The sequence below is a fragment of the Strix aluco genome, chromosome 2 (genome assembly GCF_031877795.1).
Source record: "Strix aluco isolate bStrAlu1 chromosome 2, bStrAlu1.hap1, whole genome shotgun sequence".
Classification (NCBI taxonomy): domain Eukaryota; kingdom Metazoa; phylum Chordata; class Aves; order Strigiformes; family Strigidae; genus Strix; species Strix aluco.
The window spans coordinates 15,466,964-15,487,552 of NC_133932.1; the positions used below are offsets into that span (position 1 = coordinate 15,466,964).

At 42.7% G+C, this 20,589-nt stretch overlaps 1 protein-coding gene across 2 annotated transcripts; it reads left to right on the top strand.

The window, feature by feature from the left end:
* Positions 1-6,619: 6,619 nt before the first annotated feature.
* TAGLN3 (transgelin 3) lies at positions 6,620-18,705 on the top strand. 2 transcript variants are annotated; one of them, XM_074816823.1, is made up of 5 exons: positions 6,620-6,946; positions 7,357-7,586; positions 8,432-8,606; positions 13,932-14,034; positions 18,150-18,705. In XM_074816823.1, the coding sequence occupies exons 2-5, from the start codon at positions 7,407-7,409 to the stop codon at positions 18,289-18,291; spliced, it is 600 nt and encodes a 199-aa protein (XP_074672924.1). In that variant the 5' UTR covers positions 6,620-6,946; positions 7,357-7,406; the 3' UTR covers positions 18,292-18,705. The 2 variants fall into 2 exon arrangements, with proteins under 2 accessions (XP_074672924.1, XP_074672925.1); XM_074816824.1 differs by having other exon boundaries at positions 6,621-6,946; positions 7,405-7,586.
* Positions 18,706-20,589: the final 1,884 nt, after the last annotated feature.

Here is a 20,589-nt window from a genome sequence, read left to right on the forward strand (position 1 = left end):
GTATCTTACACTTTTGACAGCTCTGAAAATGACTTCTGGGCTCATCTGTCACCCAGTGCGGTACGGACATGTTGGGCTGATGCCACTGTCGCAATACGAGGATGCTCTGGACAGTAACCGAGCAACTCAGCTGCTTGTGTTGTTGATTTTGATCAAACAACCCTAGTTGAATAAGCACCTTGAGGTATTTATCTTATATGTAATGGTTAAACATAACATTAACTCTGGCTGAGGAGTTAGTTACAGTCATTCAAGTTCCATGAGTAAATACCAAAAAGCTGCTATAGCTAGGCAGGGAGCTCGGTTAGCCTATAGTGCTGAAGAAGCAGGTAACAGTTTTCCTTAAAAAGAAACAAAAGCATTACCAGCTGACCTCAACTGTCCCTAGTCCTTACCAACATTTTAGTTTCAGATCTATTGCAAAATCAAACTACTTGAGACTTAACTTTGAAACCAACAATTCTGCTTTCTAAAAAGGGAGACAATGGTGAGACGTGTTTTCCTGTGTTTGGGAGTAAATTTTGCAATAGACCAGTATGTGGTGAAAGTGTCTCTAAAGCTTATTCAACTTGTTTCCTAATAACCAAGTGCCCTTATTCTTTGTATATTGAGCTGTACTAATACAGTTTTATATACATGTATTTTTATCTTAACAAGTATTCTACTTGTTCTGTCTCTTCTGTTCCTTGCCTCTGTATTACACACTTCAGCTTTTTGTTTTTTTGGCGTTACATGCTCTTTAAGTGTTTCATGTAATTTCAGTTTAGCTGATTTATTTTCTCTTCCATCAACACTAAACACAAACAAAGCAGTGTTCACAAAAAAAACCCCTAGCTGGATAGGCCTTAGAAGAACTGCCTCCTGCTGTTTCATTTGTATGTTAATTTTGATTATGTGCTCTCTTGGACATGCTGTTATTCAGTGGGGCTAAGAGATTTATGGGGTACCATACTTTTCATAGCAAATTAAAACGTGCTTAGAGAGAAACTTTCATCCAGCTATGTGTCTGCAGCTGCTCAAATGTTTCCAATGCTCTAGTCATACTGCAGTACAGAGTTACAACATTTTTTTGAACCCATGCTAGTCAGAGTCGCTACATTGGGTCTGTGCTTGTCATTTCTCCTTGGTCCCTATCCTCTCCTCTGGGGCGGAGGAAATGGGAGGAAATTGTGTCCTGGGGAAAAATGAGATTTGAACTAGTTTGATTTTTAAGTTGTGCTGTTATAGGGAGGCCTACCTTACCCTTTCAGATTATTTTTTGTTTTAAAAATAAGGCTAAAAACATTATGTTAAAGGCTTCCCTGGAAATAGAAGAGGATTATGTGTTTCATCTGTCTCTTAAGATCAGTGGTCTATGCTTTGGACTGATGTACAAATTCGGTCAGCTGTGTGAGAATGCAGAATTTTACTAAAGCTTGGTGAAAATTCAACAACTGTGTAAAGAATACGTACAGAAATGCCAACAATCACTGCGTGCTCTTGCCCTTCTGCCCTTGTTCTCAAACCCAGCAGGGACAGGAAAGGCAGAGGGAACTTGGCTCTTCTGTTTAATAGCAGGCAGCTTGCTATGTGTGTGGTTTTAATGCCACTGTGCATGTTGCTTTTCTCCTGGCAGGTGTTTACTAGGGCAAGAGATTACTGTAACGGTTGGGAAGAAGAGACAGAGATGGACAAAAGATTTACTTTTGTCACAGATTTACTGCTCATAGATCAGTTTATGTAGCTCAGATTTACTTTGTGACTGTAGGACCTCATCTCACTTCAATATATATTTGCCTAGAACAGAAGAGTATTAGTTACATCCCTGGCCATGGTCTGCATAAATCTAAATTATAGGACCTATGGCAGTCTAGTTGCAGGCTTGACCTTGTATTTCTCTTTCAAGTCCTGCATATGTATGTTATATGGTCCAATGCTTCTATTCCATTAAAGAGAAATGGCCATCCTCCATATGACACAGTAATTGTAGCTTGTGATCTGCTCGGGGATGAGGAATAGACACGTTCTCAGCCTGCTACAGTGTCTTGTTTTGTGGTTGGCAAGGAGCTTCAGCTAGCTCTGCGTTTATACTCAGCATGAAAAGCAAATGACAGCTGCTAAGACTTCCAGTCACCTGGTTCTGAGACTAAAATACAAATTTAAAATGTTTTTAGGCTGGCACGTGAAAGGTTATGTTCTTTGGGGGCCTTTTGACCTGCACCATGTTGTCCGTTTGCCTCCCACGTGGCAACACGAGAAGGTCACTGCTGCCAGTCGGGGTGGAAGCAGGTGCTCGTATCTGCACCAAAGCTATGCTGAACAGTAGCACACTTAAGGGTTGGAGTGATGTCAATGGCCTGCCCAGACTTTGGTCCTCGAAAAGCAATTCCTGAAGGACATGGGCTGCCTGGGAACAGGTCTGGTGAGCCTTACGAGAATCCTTTGCTCTGCTTCTGTATTGAATGTGGTTTGCTGGCAGAAAGTGTGCCAGAATATGCTAGTCCTTAGGACAGCAACTCTTGAAAAAGTCTCTGACAGCAAAGCTAAATCCCTAATCGTAAAAAGAGCATTTATTTAGTTAGGAGATTTAATCTGTTTTGTTTGTTTGTTTATAAATCTTGCTGTCAGTTTTGACCTATGTTTCAGTGAAATAAAGATGTTACTTCTTTTCTGTTCTGCTAAATGTGTATTGCAATGCGTAATTTTCAAACCAAGGTAGTTCTCAGAAGGTATTGTTTATGTTGGGGACAGATAAAAAATCGGTATGATGAGATGTGTTGGTTTTCTTTCAAGGAGTCTGTCAATCCAGCACAAGACTTAAAAGATCCTGAGACTTAAAATGCACAATTTACCTCCAAGGTCACCTTGAATATCAGGAATGCTGGCAATTATACCCACAGGAGTTGTTTTCCAGTGGTAAGTGGTAACTGTTTCTGCTGGCAAGCTGCCTGCAAGGTGGTCAATGACTTATGAATCCCAGAAACACTTATGATTGTGGCAGCCTTAGGAGCTGCCTTGTTTTGCAGACTGGAGTGACATTGCATTCTGTTCTGTCCCACAAATAATAAGGTCCTTCATTCCTGACTTAATTTGCATTTAATCTCAAGTTTGAGGTGTTCAAACTATGCACTTGGTTGGGGCTTAACCTCTTCAGAGCTGGCAAAGAAACCCTTTTGCAAGTGAAAGACAAGATACATGCTTCAGTTAGCACTTTTTGTCTTTGAGGCTCTCTAGATTTTAGATTTCATATTAAAGGGGAAGTTAGAATTTTTCAAATTAATGTTGTTCCCTGCTCTGATACCTGCCACCCAGTTTGCACAGTTAAAAAGATGGCAATATTCCTATAGCCTCTTTTTTCCCCTTGTCTGGCTAGTTCTCTTGTGTAGAACATCTTCACGTATCTTATGACAAAGCAAGTCCATGAATAAAACCAAGGGTCTGCAGAGCACTTAGCTGGCCTTGCAGCTCCCTGAAAAAGGCCCTGTACTTGCACTGGGCTTGTATGGAACCTTAGCATCCTCTCTGCAGCTCTAGAAAATGTGACATCACGACATAGGCTTTATATGCAGGGCCTCAGAAGTTTCCTTGTGAAGGCAGTGCTCTAAAGCATTTTACAGATTTGGAAAATGTCCTGAAATTTATTTTTTTTTTTAAACTCAGTTATGAAAGGTCTATTATTGCACAGTGGCAGACCTGGGCAGTAGAGCTTGGACTTCCCAGTTATTCTAATTGCTGGCTATCTTTGTCTGATGGGAACTGACCCAGCGTACTTTGAAAGACAGTGCTTTGGGATGGCTGAAATACCAGACTCCAAGGAGTGAGTTGCCAGACAGAATCTAACAAAGGTTAAGGGTTGCTCTGTAGCAGGATAAGTTTTATTTCTCCCTCTGTGTTCCAGTTGGAAGACATTGAAAGCTATCAAGCTACCCTGGATCTAAACGTGGGTTAGTGAGCTAATTAATGTCAGTTTTGTTGTTGTTGGCAGCATTTGTTTATAGATTCACAAAGTTTTTAAGTTTATAAGGTAATATTGTCATTATTTGAAAGCATAAGATGAGCCACGGCACTTACAGGCATTAAATCCTACTTCATGTCTTCTAGCTTCATCTCTACTTACTGAAGAGATTTGTGTTTTTAGTCATTAGTTCCAATCTTGCATTCCCAAGAAAAATAAGAGGACAAAATCCATCAGAAGCAGTAGGTGAAGTGTTCTGGTGGTAATACCTTTGCTGCTGAAAACCTGCCCCTTCTACATCACATTTGTAGCTGTCAGGCTTTAATATGGCTCCGTTCATTAGAAGGAACTCGAGTTCCTTCAGTTCTTTGTTTTGTAGCCACATGTGCTTGCCATTTCTTAACTTCTGTTTTTGGTGAGCTAAACGGATAATCCTTCCGAGGTGATTACTGTAAAGGCTCTAATTTTCAGTCCTCTGGTTACTGGAGTGACTATTTGAATTTACTTCATTCGTGGCTAGACTTTGACTGCAATGAGAGATATTTTTGCCTGCTTTCAAGGAATCTTCTTTATCTTTGTAGTTTGCTCATCACGGCATGCATGAGCTGGGATCTTCCTAGGAGTATGAGCTTTTTAGCATATTAAATAGTTCAGGCCTGGGAACACAGCCTTGTACAAACTGAATGAAAATATACACGATCATTAATGATTTTTCAATTACAGTCATATTATAGGACCTACTAGTTAGCCAGCTTTAATCTCTTTAATGTGTCATGTTGCTTCGGAATCAGTTTAGTTCTCTAATCAATGTGTTGTGCAGTAGCCAACTCTAATGTATTACAGCACTTTTAATAAATTGCATCAACACTATCACTTTCTAAAAGAAATTCATCCCATTGTTTTCCCAGGCTGGATGGCACAGTAGCAGGCTTATGATTTGATTACTCATGCTTTGGAAATATTGGTAGGGAGCTGGCTTTTTTCCAATCCTCTGCATCTTTTCTGGTTTTTAAAGCCTTATTAAAAATTGATATTGATGGTCAAGCTTGCTTTTCAGCTTTCACAGTATGCAATGGTCCCTAGAGAACAGGTTGCATAGCCAACATCTGTGAAGGGGGAGACCTCTGCTCTGCAGTTTAGGAGAGTTAAATTACCTAACCCTGCCCCCAAGGTAGGAAATGGGGGGAGAGGCTGATGCAAAGGTAGGTGGCTTTCATGAAATCTCATTGCTAGTGAGCACTGGACGCCCTGCTGTGACCATAAACAGCCAAGGAACCTGGGTAGCTCCCTTCTAAACAGAACAATGCAAAAAGATCTGAAAGTGCAAAATAAAGCTTCTTGTTCTTTGTGGGACTAGCCAAAGAGAGTAAGGCCTGGCCCTTAACAGTTGCTTGAATGGAAGGGACACGACATTAATGTACTGCCTTTTACTGTTGCAGCTGCACTTTACTCCTCCTCTGATCTCCAGGCTTGGTTTGCAGTCTTGATTCCTGTGCATTTGCTGTGCCTTCACCAGCATGCTTGCTGGGATGGAAAGTGCTCAAGTGGTGGCCCTGTCACGTAGCATGCTCTGAGTTATGTAATCACATATTTCATAGAGTTCTAAAACTACCAGTGCAGAGAAGAGAAAGCACTAAATGAAATGCCCGTGGAGGACAACAGTGAATTGGGTCATCTATTAAATTTTTCATCTCGTGAGTCTGCTCAAGCCCAGCAACATCTGAAGCAGTATAAATCTGAGAATTGATGGTCTTAAAATGAGAAAGTAATGGATGAAGAAGCCATTATGAGATAGATATATAAGGAGCTATATTCCTTTCCCCCTTTTTTTCTTTTTAAATGCAGCAGGAGGACTTTTGTTGGCAAAGCTGACTGTATATCCACCTCAGGTTTATCAACTTCCTTTCATATCAAGCTGGGCATGAATCATTTGCCAAAGGGAACTATTTCATAGCAGGGTAGATAATACAGCATGGGTGAAAGATATTTGACAAACTCTGGTGCAACTCAGAGAGGAGCAAAATGATTTTATTTAATAAAGGATAGATCTGTGCAAATGAGACCAGAAGAAAAGTCTGTCTCAACTCTCTCCCCTCCCACCACTGCAGTGGTATAATCAACATTTAAACCACCGTACATGGGCATAGCTCCCCTGCTGTCATTGGAGGTATGCTGACTCATATCAGCAAAAAATACGATCCTTGTGCTTTATAGTAGGTTTGCTAGTTTTCAGTGATTTCCCCTTGTTTTCGGTGGTCCAAGTTGTTTTCTTGGGACACTCTTACCCTATTTGATAGCCTAGTATACCCTAAATATAGGATGATAATAATATTCTACTACCTGCCTTCTCTTCCTTGACTTTTCATCCTATTGTGCCCTTGTTGAAACTTTTTATCAGCACTTGAACGAGGAGGAGGAGAAATTATTTTTCACACCATAAGCCTGTTAGCATCGCGACGCAGAATGGAGAAAAAGGTTTTGCTTCTGCTTTGTGATTAAAAATAAACAAGACGTAGTAATTTCCGTTACCTTCGTTTAACGGAGTGAAGTCTGGTGAAGTCCCTGTATTTGTATTTCTAACTATCTGGCACTGGGATGCTTGGTGCAGTTTGGATCGATGCAGACTAGGTGGAGTAAAACTGAGCCTGTGGGGTGAACAGCGCAAGGCTGAGGAAACATGCATGAAAACAGACTGCAGATGGGCGAGATAAACAGGATCCCCAGGCTGTGACTGAGTAGGCAGGCCTCTTTAATGGCTCTTAGCAACGCCCCTGCTTTGACCCTCCTCATATGTGAGGAAAATCAAATCAATACACTGTTCTTCAAACCACGATGCTGCAGCAGCAGCAGGGCATTGTGGCAGCCTTCGTCTCTTAAATTCCCCAACGCTTTTCGGTTTGCTGATCTCTGGATATCCATCCCTGCATCTCTGCTGAGGAAGAGCCTGACTGCATCTTTAATCGGGTTGCTTGAGCTCCCATGTACAACCTTCTTCCTATTAGCAAGTATTAGGTAGGCAATTTTAAAGTGCTTTTCGATTTGTAGGCAGCTTTAACACTGATCTGAGAACTCTATTGTATTCTCTCTAAACATAGCAGAAGCCTCTCTTTAAAACCTACTCTGTTTTAAATCTTGCTCTTCTTCTGGTTTTGTGCTTGGGCGGGGGGGGGGGACGGGGGGGGGACGGGGGACGGGGGGACGACACTGCTGTTTTTTCCTTCTTTTTAAATACAAATGTTGTAGCTGATTTGTGCTTTTGGAAGAGGATATTCCCTTGTTGATCCCTCCCCTGTTCTGCAGAACAGCTATAACCGGTGCCATACAGTTACTTTCAGTGTTGATGAACATCTGTTCAACTGTCTAACGTATAGTGCAGGCTGCTCACTCTTTTATTCTTTAATTTTCCGGTGCGTACTTCAAAGCTGCAGATCAGGACTCTACCCACTAAGGAAGTTCTGCTTTGGTTCCAGAGATGGCTAACAGAGGACCAAGCTATGGCTTAAGCCGAGAAGTTCAGGAAAAGATTGAACAGAAATATGACCCGGAATTAGAGTCTAGGCTGGTGAACTGGATTATTGTACAGTGTGGAGAACAGATAGAGCACCCTCCTCCTGGAAGGCAACATTTTCAGACCTGGTTGATGGATGGAACCGTAAGTGTTTTCTCTAATTGTGTACTTGCATGTGTTTATATGCCCAGTGCCCTTATTTTTTGTCTTTGTCTAGCTAAATTGGCCAGAGCTTATGGCCAGTGCAGAAATATGTATCTTTGTTTCTGATTTATTTCCTTTTGATCAGGAGTCTTAATCTTAGAAGATAATTATTCTACTAGTGTACTGGGATTAGTACAGTACTTATGATTCTTATGAGTCATGCATTCTATATATGAGTGTGACTCATTCCTTCAGCACCTTTTCTCATACAGTTAAACGAGATCTGTTTTAAAATCAGATGTATACTTTTCTCTTTAAGAAATAATCAGTGTTGACAGGGAGAGGTGAAGAGATATCGAAAATCTGAAGGACTGGATTATGTCATAACTGTTTTCTTCTTGGGAATAATTCTGTAGCTAAAACATTGTATTCCATTGGTTTATTGAAAACAGGCAGATGCTGCTGTTTGCAGTGGGCTGTAAGAATACGCTAATCATTGAATCTCTGCCAAAGTGACTGTAACAATATTTCAATTGACATTGCTTATTTTTTTGGCTCGGGCATGTGGTTTCTTCTCTGTCAGTTGTTATATAATCTTTACCAGTGATTGCTTTGTTGTTTCTAGTGGATTAGGATTTATATGGTGAGGCTATTGCCATCAGTTGATGAAAGCTTTAATGCATTTCTAATATACTTTGATTACTATCAATTCACTTTGCTTTTAACTGAAGAAATTATGTCCCTGACAGAAACTGGCCAGGTCAAAAGCATTTTGCAGCATGTGCAGAAATTGCCTTCTAGTTTGGTGACTGCTTTCTAATTTTGTTTCTGTATTTATCTCTCAGCTGTTATGCAAGTTAATAAACAGTTTACATCCGAAGGGAAACGAGCCCATTGCAAAGATCTCTGAATCAAAAATGGCTTTCAAGCAGATGGAACAAATTTCTCAGTTCTTAAAAGCTGCTGAAATCTACGGAGTAAGAACAACAGATATTTTCCAGACAGTGGATTTATGGGAAGGTAAAAATAATAAGCTAGAAGTCAGCTTGCAGTCTTCATTTTACTTTGCTTTGATGTGTTGTAATTGTGCATTTTGTCTAAGGCATATTCTCTAATGTAATTATCTTTTGTTTCTGTTTGCCTTACCTCATTACCATGTTCTTCCGGTGCTGCATTATCTCCTCTGAGGGATTTATATTACCCTGAGGGCATAACGGAGCCTTTCCAAGCTCATGCGTTATCCAAAAGCCCATCATTCTGATAGAAATCCACAGACATAATAAAACAAATGTTCTTTATGCTAATTATTTCCAAGTAAATAGCTTCTAATAGCAAATATGGAAATCCCTTATTTTCTGGTGACGAGATTTTATTGCAGTTTTCAAATTATAAGCAAAGCTTAAATTAGTGCTATAAAATGCATTCCCAGGAGCATATATGCCTCTGTGAAGCTTATGAGGGCTCATTTATGACTAGCAAGAAGCAAAACTCATTGCTAACACCATGTTAGCTGAGCATCTCTCTCTAAGGATACAGTCTTTTAAGAGAGGTCACTATGGCAACAGCAAAAAAATTCAGAGTGCCCCTGTGGTTTTGCAGTAACCCAGGTGAAGGCTATCTCCATCCCATGCTCAAAATGGAAACTGCGTGATGTAGTTCCTGGAGAGCTGAGTCATTTGTGCGTTCGTACGGCTGGTTTTGCCCACTTCTGCAGTGATGCATCCCTTCCTGGTGCTGTAGGCAAATACACTGTATGTCCTGCATCCCTCTGGACAAGGTGGTGCAAAACTCTTTGTGTGAGGGCTCAGAGCAAGGACAGCTGTAGGGTAGTGACAGGCAAGTGTGAAAGGGTCAAAAATCTGCCATGAGAATGAAACAGTGGAAAGAGAAAAATCCGTTGAGAAAGCTGGTCAGAATAGTTTGTGTAGGAACACACATGGAGCAAAAAACAGTGGAGTCTGTATTCATAGACTGTCAGGACATGTGGATGGGATGACTCCTCTGAAGGACAGCTCGAGGAATGAAAAACTAGGGAGCTCTTTGTGGATGGGATAGAAGGGAAGGATATACTGACAGCTGGAGGGACTGGGGTCTGTAATGTTCTCAGGGTGCCAGATTTGCTTGAGAAATCCTAACACTGGGCACAAGGGCAGGACTGTTTCTTCCAGTTCAGTCTTCAGTGTTCATCCAAGCTACCTTTGAATGTCTTAAATGAAGGGATTTTCACTTCCCTGGAGTAACACCCTCCCCCCCTCCCTCAGCCTAGCAGGCTGTTGAAAGAGAAACTCCATCTATCTTGTAAGGGATGATAATAGGTCATTTCAGATGCTGTTCTTTGCAGTCTTTTGCATCTCATAATGGCTTCATACCATGCAAATGAAAGTACGGTACATTGATCCTTAATGATGAAAAGGACTTGCTTTGAAGACAAAAAGCTCCTAATGATGGTGGCGATCTCCTCATTTCTCTTCCTTTCACTCATCACCTTTTCTCAACAGATGTAAGGAAAAAAGCTAGTAACTTCCAGAGGACAGGAAGTCAAAACACAACTCGCAACCTAGGAGGGAGACATACAAGACTTTTCTCCAGTGTTATTTTAGGACTTCCCACAACTAATCTGTCTCCTCACTTTCCCACTCCCTTTTCATCCCTCCTGCTGCTCATTTCAGTGCTGAGATGAAACAGTATGTCTCTCCAGCAGTGAGTCACTGCAAGCTTTTTGTGTCTAACCATAACTCTGACCTCTAGCATCTGTGCTGCTTCAGGGCTGAGTTGTCTGAACCTGGATGCATTAGCTGGAGAGGAAGAACAGTCTCTTTTTCACTATTTCATAGTTACAGCACTCCTACACTTCAGGCCATAACCTCTTTAGAAAGAGAGGAGATGTCTATGCATGTTTATAGGGAAAGAAAAGTACGTGTGACTGAAAAACAGCTTTTCTCTGGCACTAATTGTTTTCCAAGAGCTTTTGCTTTGAAATTCTTAGTAATGATTAATGGAAATGTTTTAGGATGCAGTCTACTGTTGGCTGTTTCAAACTCAGTCCATCTGGTGCATTTTTTCTTCATCTCTGCAACTTCTTGGTCCAGGAGAAGTATCGCCACTCTTTTGGTCCTTTCTTACTTGAACTTACTGAGCAGCCTTTCCTAATCCATGCCCAAGATATTATCTTCACTGGTTTTTACAGATGCCTCCCCAGTATATTTCCAGACCGGCAAGAGGTGGTTGTACCTCTGGGTACTTGTTCAGCCTTTACAAAACAGCATTTGAGGAATACTATGCAGATTTGAGGAATACTATGCAGAGCAGTGCTCCATCTTTGGGTTTGAACCTTCCCCTTTCTGGACCTGGAGAAGGCAGCCTTCCAGCCAGGTTTTCCCCAGAGAAAGGCTTACCATAAGAAGTGACTAGAGGCCCCTTGCTCCTTGTACAGGCAGTGCCAAGATCCTCTACGAAGCTGTGCTATTCAGGGCACGCTGCAGAGGACACTGAAGATGCAGAAGAAGTGCTGTCGGCGTGGGTCCCTGCAGCATGATTCAGGGATGCTGAGGCTGGGGGCCGGGCAGGCAGCCCACGTGGCTCTGAGTGAGCAAGTACAGGAGCTGAGGGAAGGCACTGACCGCAATTTTCTGCAACGCCAGGGTCAAGCCTGGCTTCAGAGAATGTGCATTATCCCTTCTGTCAGATGGCTGCAGTGCTAGGTGACTTTCTCAGTGGAAATTTAAAATTTTTTACAGCCCTTCTTATGGTCATGACCGAGCCCCTTGTATCCTTTGCTGGAAGAGGGCAAATGTCACAAGACCACACGGATTCGGGGTCTTCCCTCACGCCCAGCACCGCTCATATGCAGCAAGGAGGCTCTGCAAAGCACTGCCGTGGCCGTGGCTTTGTTTTGTCACGTGGCACTCGGCTCCCACTCAGTCTGTTTTTCCCCTGCAGCGTCTCCCACTCACCACTGACAAATAAAGCAGAGCTGAGTGCAGAGCGTGGGGGGGCTGCCAGATGGCTTCGCGAGGCCAATCATCATATTTTGCTACCCGCCTTTTGTTTCTTTTTCGTTTCTCTGCGCTTGGCGCCATTATTCAGCTCATTCACTTTTAAATCCTTCTTCACATCCCGCTTCATCCCAGTCAGTCACCCTGCTCCTTGTTATATGGGAGGCAACCCAAGGACATTGTACGTGGCATCTGTTACAGCATATGGTACATCTGCTGCTCCGGGGAGCTCTGAGTGCCTCTGCCTCGCGCCCTTCCATGTGCGCCTGTGTGCGTGCACGTGTGGGATGTCAGCTCTGCAGCTGCCCTCTTAAGCAAGGACCCTGTCTGATGCAGTTTGTGTTAACAAATACAGTTAAAACGAGGATTCTGGATGGCTGACAATTGATTTTCTGAGCAAGTGGTCCCCTGCAGATAGGATTGCTATAAACTTTAATAGGCTGTACGACAGCCACAGTTGGAAGCTGCTGGATGTTTTCAGCTTTAGGGTCTCTTCCTCACCTCAGACAGTGTGTTAACGTATTTCGGTTTGTGTGAACCAAAGCCCTGAACTGCATCTGCCTGTAATTAGGGTGATGCATAGCGTAAACACAGAATGTGCAATGCTCACTTCCCTCTGCACTCCAGCTGGTCCACAGTGATTTTCATTAATATTGGTCCACTGGAGGTATTTCTGAAATCTGTTATAATCAGCATGTCTCTAGTATCTCATGTTTTTATTAATTAGTTATTATCCCATATATATAAAAGTGAATAACTTACAGTCAAAATCAGATCTGATAACTAGATAAATTATCCTAGGAAAGAGGAAGAACTGGAACAGAAAGAGAGAGAGGAGAATCATAGAAACACGGAAGGACTTCAGAAGAAGGGGGAGGCAAAAGGCAGATTTCCAACAACTTACCACCTCACACAATTGGAAATATGTGCTGCAACTCATTTTTGCTAGAAAGTTTTTCAAAAGTTAACATGTCTGGGTTGGGTAATGAGTTAGAATCTGTCTGACTCCCTGCCCTTTTACACCAAGTGACAAAGTCCAGGGGAAGAACCAAGAAAAAAGGAGCAATCTTAATTTTTTAAAAAAATTTCCACGTCTCTCTTGTTTTTGATTTGTTTGTTTGTTTGTTTTTTAAAATTCAGTGGTGGAATCAGCAAAAGATGTGGACCAAAAGATAAAATTTAGTAATTATCCTCATTTTGGAAAGAGAGACAAGAGGAGGGGATACAACTTATAAATGCAAACCTCTATTGAAAATGAACCTTATATTTCAAAGATGGAAGGTGCCCTCTTGGAAACATGGTGCATTTTCAGCTAGGTGGAAGGTGTGCCTCTAAGAAAGTGATAGGCAATTTCACCTTTCCCAATACAGATGGGCTAAATTATCCCCTGAGAAGCTTTTCTCTTGTTGTTTGTGCAGTGAACCTAAAGAACTGGTGATGACCAGATATGTAACTTTCACTTGACTAAAGATGAGATGAGCCCTGACTTTTTGAAATGAGGATTCAAGTGAGGTTACATAGAGAGAAAGCTGAAGAATAGTGGACTGGCTGGCAGGAGGCACTGGCACAGGTTGCCCAGAGAAGCTGTGGCTGCCCCCTCCCTGGCAGTGTTCAAGGCCAGGTTGGACGGGGCTTTGAGCAACCTGGTCTAGTGGAAGGTGTCCCTGCCCATGGCAGGGGGGTTGGAACTAGATGGTCTTTAAGGTCCCTTCCAACCCAAACCATTATATGATTCTATGATTATTGGCAGCCTGAGAAAGGAAGCCAGTAGGGAGGATTTGGAAGGTGATTTGGTGGTTAAATTGGGAAGGACTGATAGGAGTTAGCTGCACAGGAGCTCTCCAGGTCTGCTGTGATCTCTGTTAACACAGGGCAGTCTGGAACTGCCAGGAGTTAAGTGGTGGGATCAGTCTTACCAGTTTGCAGGTGAAGAAACTGAGACACAGCACTGTTATTTAACACACTGTTCTCCTTCAGCCATGTTTTACTGAGTATATTACCATTCTTTGTACACTGAAGTGGTCTCTTCTTAGGAGAAAATTTTGCCAAAAGGATTGTCTAGAAGGACTTAAAATAGAATGGGGGAAGACATTAAAATAGCCAGAGGCCTGGAAACCTGGAAATGTCTGAATTGTTAAGTTTCACTTTAACACTGTCCCTTTGGTGGCTTTTAATAAGCTCTTGCATGTCAGTACCTCCATTTCAGCAATGGTAAAATAGGATTTATAATGCACTTTTTCAGCAGAGCTGAGTGAGTTAGTTAATACATCGGATAAGACTGTTTATGAGTGTCCCAAGCTATTTGTGGTGCAAGCATTTTTTATATTAATTTCGTTCTCTGGCTTTCTAGGGAAGGATATGGCAGCAGTGCAGAGAACCTTAATGGCTCTGGGCAGTTTGGCAGTCACCAAGGATGACGGCTGCTACAAAGGAGATCCATCCTGGTTTCACAGGTAAAGTCCAAAGCATAGCTGCTCAGAGCTGTCTTCCCTGGGAAGCTGGTAATATCATCTGCCTCTAGGTTTTAAGAAAATTTATTGGGAAACGAAGGGAAGAATCTTTCCAAAGTTTCCTTGTAATGGAGAGATTTTCTCTCTGGAGTCTAGAGAAGGGAAGCAAAGACCCAACCAGGCAGCAACATTTTCTACCTTTCACTGGTTCCCAACTTTATCAGCATCACTGCTAGGCCCACATCTTACCACATCTTGTTGGCCTAAAGTTACACCAGGGCTGCTGGGAAGGAGCCCTGTGGGAGCTGTGTAGTGCAGCCTTTTCTCATGTAGCCCCGCCACGCCACCTTACATGTCCCTCCTGTCCCGGAGCTGGGACAGCACTACTGGTACCAGGACCAAGAGAGCATTGCCCGTGGCTCCAACTCTGGTTTCCTCCTTGAGGCGCCCCTTTTGACGAGGCTGATAGAGGCTGTGTTGGTGTGGACGTGTGTGCATGTGCGTGGGGACCCCACTGGATGGCTGGCTTTTGGTAGTGCACACAGGGAGGAGTGCAGCCTCCTGCTCCAGGCACCTTCGTAGCATATCCATCCTGCTGTGTGAGGGGCCCACTCTGATCACTGAGGAAGAGACACAATTCTCTTGTCCACTGATGTTATCCCTGACTCTTATTCCCTAGAAGGAGAGCAATGATACTTAGGAAACTCAGCCACGAGTTTTGATGACATTCATCTATTTAGCAGCTTCAGCTAATCCTCTATAACATTTGTGAAGAAAACAGAACAAAAATGGCAGCAGCCATGCAGATATTTGTGTCCTAAGAGTAGCTGGCAGGAAAAGCGTACTTTTGCCTCACATCAGATAACAGACAGTCTAGTGAAGGCAAGGCTGTCATGGATGTATGCAAACCCCCAGATAGTGACCCCTTTACTGAGCCTCTTTCCATTTTTCATCAAACCAAAAATGATTTCATTTCCTAGTAATCTTTTTTCTTGGGGAGTACCACTTATCTGTGAAGAATTCTCTGGTTTAGCAAAGCTGTTTATTTGCTCTAAAAACTCCATTTGTTTTGGCTAGGGAGGTTGAGAAGCAGTGACAGGAAGAAAAGGAAATCCTCCCACAGTTAGCCCTCCTGCCCCTCAGGCATATTATTGACATGAGATTCTGCCATCCAAAAGTATCTCTTACGCTGAAATGTCTGAGGCATGTTAGCAAAAAGAGACTTGGCTGCTTGTCTTTGGTTTCCTTGAATTTTCTGATATCTAGGTGAGGCTCAGCAAAAGTAAAGCAGACTTCACTTTCTTTGTCTTAAACCTTCAGCTGGTTTAACTGAGGTCTAAGGGAGACTTGAATTTTAAGTAACTGCAAACTACTATGCATTCTTTATAGGAAATTACTTTAACTTAATACAGTGCACAAATAGATTTGTATTTATGGAATATAATTGGATTTAAAATTGGGTTCAAATCCAGTTACATGTTTTAATATAAACCAGACATGAAATCACTGTGACCCAGACAGTCTTATTTGTTTTATGTAACTAAAACAAAGTCCTGCATGGAAAAATTAATTTTCATCTGGACTCTTAATTGTGGGTGGGAACAGATTTCATTGGCATAAATGAAGATGTGATCACCTCTCTTCTTCCCTAGCTGTCTGTCCTGCCCATACTGCTTGGATAGCCAATCCATAGCTATTGCAGCCCCTGAAATACCATTTTATAGCCACTGCCTTAAGGAAAACGGGTGTTATTTCTATAAGGAAATAACATATTGCAGGTGAGGAGCTGTTTTCTGAGTAGCTTTCCCACCCCTTCAGTCAGCTGAAGCCCTCTCACTGCCACCCAGTGTTAGTCATAAGTCAGGGCTTTCAGGCTGACTCTTAATCGCCTTCACTTAAATTGAGAGAAGATAAGAGTAAGAGAATTCATGCAGGGATCTACAGTGATTAAGATACCCCCACACTTGAGCTAAGACGTTTAACTTTCTGTTGCCAGTACCTCTCATACCCAGTCCCACCACCCAATTCCTCCTTCCTTGCATGCCCTAGCAAGGTTCATGGATCCATGGCTGTTTGTTTGGCAACCACAAGCACTGGGGCAAAGTTGGAATAAAAAAATAACAGATCTGGTGGGCTCAGTTTGTGGTAAGGGTGATGCCAGGTGATGGCAGTCAGGCCAAACAGAGATTGATGTAGTGTGAGACTTGCTCTCACCTTTTTTTCTACAGTCTAAGTTAAGGCCATTTCCACCAACCTAAAAGCAAAACGCGAGTATATGTTGTTATCTGTAAGACCATCATATACTAAATGTGGTGCTTATGATGGTAAAAATAACACTATATGATCCAAACTGTAAATGTAATCAACTTTTATTGGCATATCCAGGCTTCCCTTTAGTATCCCTTCTCACTTCTTCTTTGCAGTTCTCATTTTTTTTCCTGTTCAGACTTTACTTTTCAACTTTCTGTGGATATACTCCACAACACAGCTGAAAATTGTAGGAAGAAAGAGGAAAAAAAAATAATAGAATGTGTTCCTGGGATTTTAATTAAAATAAAGGCAGACACAGTGAACCTGAGATTCAATTAGGTAATAGGAGTAGTTCTAAAAACATCCTCTGATTCCTGGCAGTAGTTCGATGCCCGTGTAAGTATTCTGGAAAAGAAATTAAGCAGCAGTAAGAGGGGGTTGCTTTCTGAGGCGTTTTGCCTCCCTCCAAAACGGCATGCTTTCTGGCAAGAGCTGGGGGATCTGAGAGCCTGTGATGGGCGTCTATAAGACCTCTTACTAGTCTCTACAGTAACACTGGAGACCCGTTCTGAAAAATGACAGGTCAGTACTGGTTTCCTGTGGATCTTTCTCACCTTTCTGCTTTGCTGGGCTTTCATGCTGACATGGTTTCTTCTCCTGCAATGTCCTGAACACCCTGAGCCCAGCAAAGAGTTTAAGAGCTTTGTTGGACTCAAGCCAGGGTGCTCAGCACAGTACAGGATCAGACCCTCACAGAGAGGATCATGTTGATGGTTTTCAATCACAGCAGGCACCTAATCTAGCATTCTCATCTAGTGGTGGGGTGGGGAGAAAAGGGGAGCTGTAACACGATGCCCTATTGCAGGGTAACCTGATCCCAGGACAAACAGACACAGCAGAGAGAAAGATTGTACCTCAGTGGGAGTAGAGTCTGGTTGATTGAAAGCCTCCCTCAGTCTGCTCTGCTGATTCATACGGCTCATTTGGTACCAACAGACTGATCCTTCTCCCTTGTAGATGACTTGTTTTCCCCACCTTGTATAAATGAAAGAGTGATCCAAGATGAACAGTTTCTCTCAAGGCAGCAGAGAACAAACTTCCGTGCTTCTTCTTAACTGCAACTTTGGCCCTCAGTGCTATTTTCAGGGAAAAGAGGCTCCTTTTAAACTCCAACAAAGGTTCATTGATCCAAACGGCTTTTGAGACCGGGACACCAAACAAAAGTGGTCAGTATGTTTTGACAGGAGATAAAGGACTGTCATACAGTTAAGACACAGGTGCAAAGAGCAGAGTCTATTGCTTAGAGGAGAGAGATCTGGAAATGGCAACAGAGCAATTGTTCTGTCCTGCAGACAGCCATCATCGACTCCACGAAATGAGCAAGTCACGTCTCTGTCCCATTGTTTGTCTGGGTACTTTCAGCTCTTATTTACTCCTCTGAGTTAAACTATACCAATTTGTTCTGTTGCTCTAATATCAACTTGTATTACAGCACAGGTAAGTGTCTCATTGATCAGATCCCATGGACTACAGCTGTTAAGAGCTATAGGGCTTAACATGTGTTATATCCAGCACCACATAAATATTTTACCTGTCATAGCTGTTGGGGAAGTCCCTTGGGGTTCTGGAATAAGTTACAGTGAAAGTCTGAAGTGTTGTAGATTTGACCGGAGCATTACTTCTAACTTCAGGAAAGCAATGAGCCCAGCCAGTATTGTCCAGCCCATGGGATGGTGCAAATGAAATATTGCATTACAGGGGACACGTCTGTTAGCAGGAGCCAACTTCAGATTGCTTTCAATGATCCTCTGAGAATATGTGGAATAATGGTATGTGTGTATGTTGCTTTTTTGTTTGTATTTGGACAGGAAAGCACAGCAGAATCGACGAGGATTTTCAGAAGAGCAGCTTCGTCAGGGACAGAACGTAATAGGCCTTCAGATGGGCAGCAACAAAGGAGCATCACAGTCGGGTATGACAGGCTATGGGATGCCAAGGCAGATTATCTAAAAGCATCTCTGAAGAGAAAACACTCCTTCTGCAGCATGGTCTGTTTAAAAAAAAAAAAAAAAAAAAAGGAAAAAGAAAAAAAAAAGCTCATTAGTTCCCTTTCTGCCTGTTTTTTAATAGTTAGCGCTCTCTAAGGTTTGGGGTATTTTTGGTTTGGTTTGTTTTATTTGCAGCTGCAAGAGTTCATCTAGGAACTTGGGTTTTCGTGGTGGTGTGTGTCAGTTCACAGCACGTGCGCACTGCTGCCTCCTACTTTTCACTTCTGAACTATGCAAAGACAATTATTCTGTATTAATTTATTTGCAAAGTGTTATCTTCCATATTTGTCTCACACCGCACTTGTATTTCAACCAGTAACCTCTTCAATTCAGTGATGATATTGTTTGACCTAAGAATAAAGACGAATTAAAGACACCTCTTAGACTCATTATTTAAAGGAGGTAAAGGCAATTAAAAGCAATGACCACATGGTACAGTGCTGAGGAGCTGAATGTTTTGAATGGTTGATCTATCTCATCTCTAACCCAGAGCCCTCTCTGAGTTACTCCTTGTTTACAGTCTATGTTACATGTTCAGTTGTGAAAGGGAGAAGACCTTGACACCATGTAGGCACTGTTTAGCAATAGCCACCACACTGGTGTGTTATCAACTGCTTTATTCTCCAATCCAAAGCACAGCACCCTACAGGCTGCTGGGAAGAAAGTTAACTCCACCCCAGCCAGACTCAGTACACCCAGGGGCAGGTGAGGCTCCAAACTCTGGGAATTCAAACAAAATGTAAAACAAGGTGAGTTTTAAACACAAAGGAAGAAATTGAAGAAGAGTGCCAGACTGCTTTTGACCTGAAAAATGCCCACAGTTCAAATTCAAATACTCTGTTACATTTATTTGGGATGGGCTGTAACTGCAGCTGGTAGTTAATTTTGGGACTGTTTGTTGGAGGGTCAATAGAGGAACTTGCTGACACAGTCATTCGGCCACAGAAGTTTACCAGAGCAGGTTGACTTGCTAGTTGGCACAGGCTGTGTGGCACATACACTTGGGGGATGCACACTATTTCCTCTGCAGGGTTTTCTTTGTTAACAATCTCTGCTGGCTTCATTTGCAAAGCCCAATCACTTCTTCCCCACAGGCAAGTGGGAGAGGAAACGTGACAATTGAACTCTATGAGATTTTTTTTTTTTAAATTCACGACAGACTTCCAAGAAGGCCTGAAAACGCATTATCTGGGCAGGTAACAAATGGAGGGTAATGTGTTCTGACAGCTGTCTGAGTGCCTCATACATAGGTAGGGGTGACTTTTGTCTGAGTTTGAACCTAGTGACACGTGGTGGCAGCTAGTTGTCCGCTAAGCAGCCCTGGAGCCAGTGACACACAGATTGATGTGGCTTCAAAAGTTTCTACCACTGAGTAAACTGAAGAGTTGATTTCCCCAGTTCAGATGAAGCTCTATCCTCCCTGTCAGGAGAAGGATGGGAATCACACCTCCCCACTTCAGTCAAGCACATGAGAAGTGATGTAAAGGTCACATTACATGGTTGGGGCTGAGGGGATCTATAGCAGCTGCCACTGAAAAGGTCCTGCCCCCACTTGTACCTCCTCTTATACCTGTCAGGGCATCTTGGCTCCTCCACTGTGCTCTTGTCAAGCACTTTTTTTGTGTTTACTATCTGTTTAGGGCTATTTTTCTGTTATTTAGGTGTCTTAGCTCAGCAGAGGATCTGATGACCACTCCAGATGGTGCATCTGGGGTAGGAGCTCACCTTTCAGCTGTGGTGGGGCATTAGCTCAGTGCAAAGTATAACACATAACTTCCCCTTAGATATTACATTAGGTGTAATGTGAAGGGAATAGTAGTTTTTCTTACTGAAACCAAATAAGCTGATTTAGAAAATCTGGGCTGATGGCAAGACAAATGACTGGCACCAGAAATTTCACCTTTGTGAATGTGAGCAGCAGCCATCTTCCCCTAGTACAAACTAGAAAGTCACAGCCACACAGGCAAAAGAGCTGGATGAAGGGAGCTGGAGGAGCTGCCTTGCATGTAAGAGGTCTGAGAGGTGACAGCCTGACCCCTCTGCCCCTGACCACATGCATGGGGGGACACAGCCTGCAGGAGCTGGACCTGAGCTTGGTGACCTGGGTCTCCCCTCTCCATTTGGTTGCAGAATTGCCATTCTGTGTGTCCGGAAACACCATTTATAAGTGCCGTGTGCCAGATGCATTCCCAGGGTATGCTGCTGATTATCTGTAGCCCAGGTGCCACGCTGTAGCCTCACCTGCCCTCCTTCTCTGTCA

Excerpts from the sequence above, each read along its gene's own strand:
- TAGLN3 (XM_074816823.1), top strand. The coding sequence starts at position 7,407 with ATGGCTAACAGAGGACCAAGCTATGGCTTAAGCCGAGAAGTTCAGGAA. Across the intron at positions 7,587-8,431 it reads CCTGGTTGATGGATGGAACC|CTGTTATGCAAGTTAATAAA; the intron begins GTAAGTGTTTTC and ends TTTATCTCTCAG. Across the intron at positions 8,607-13,931 it reads GACAGTGGATTTATGGGAAG|GGAAGGATATGGCAGCAGTG; the intron begins GTAAAAATAATA and ends CTGGCTTTCTAG.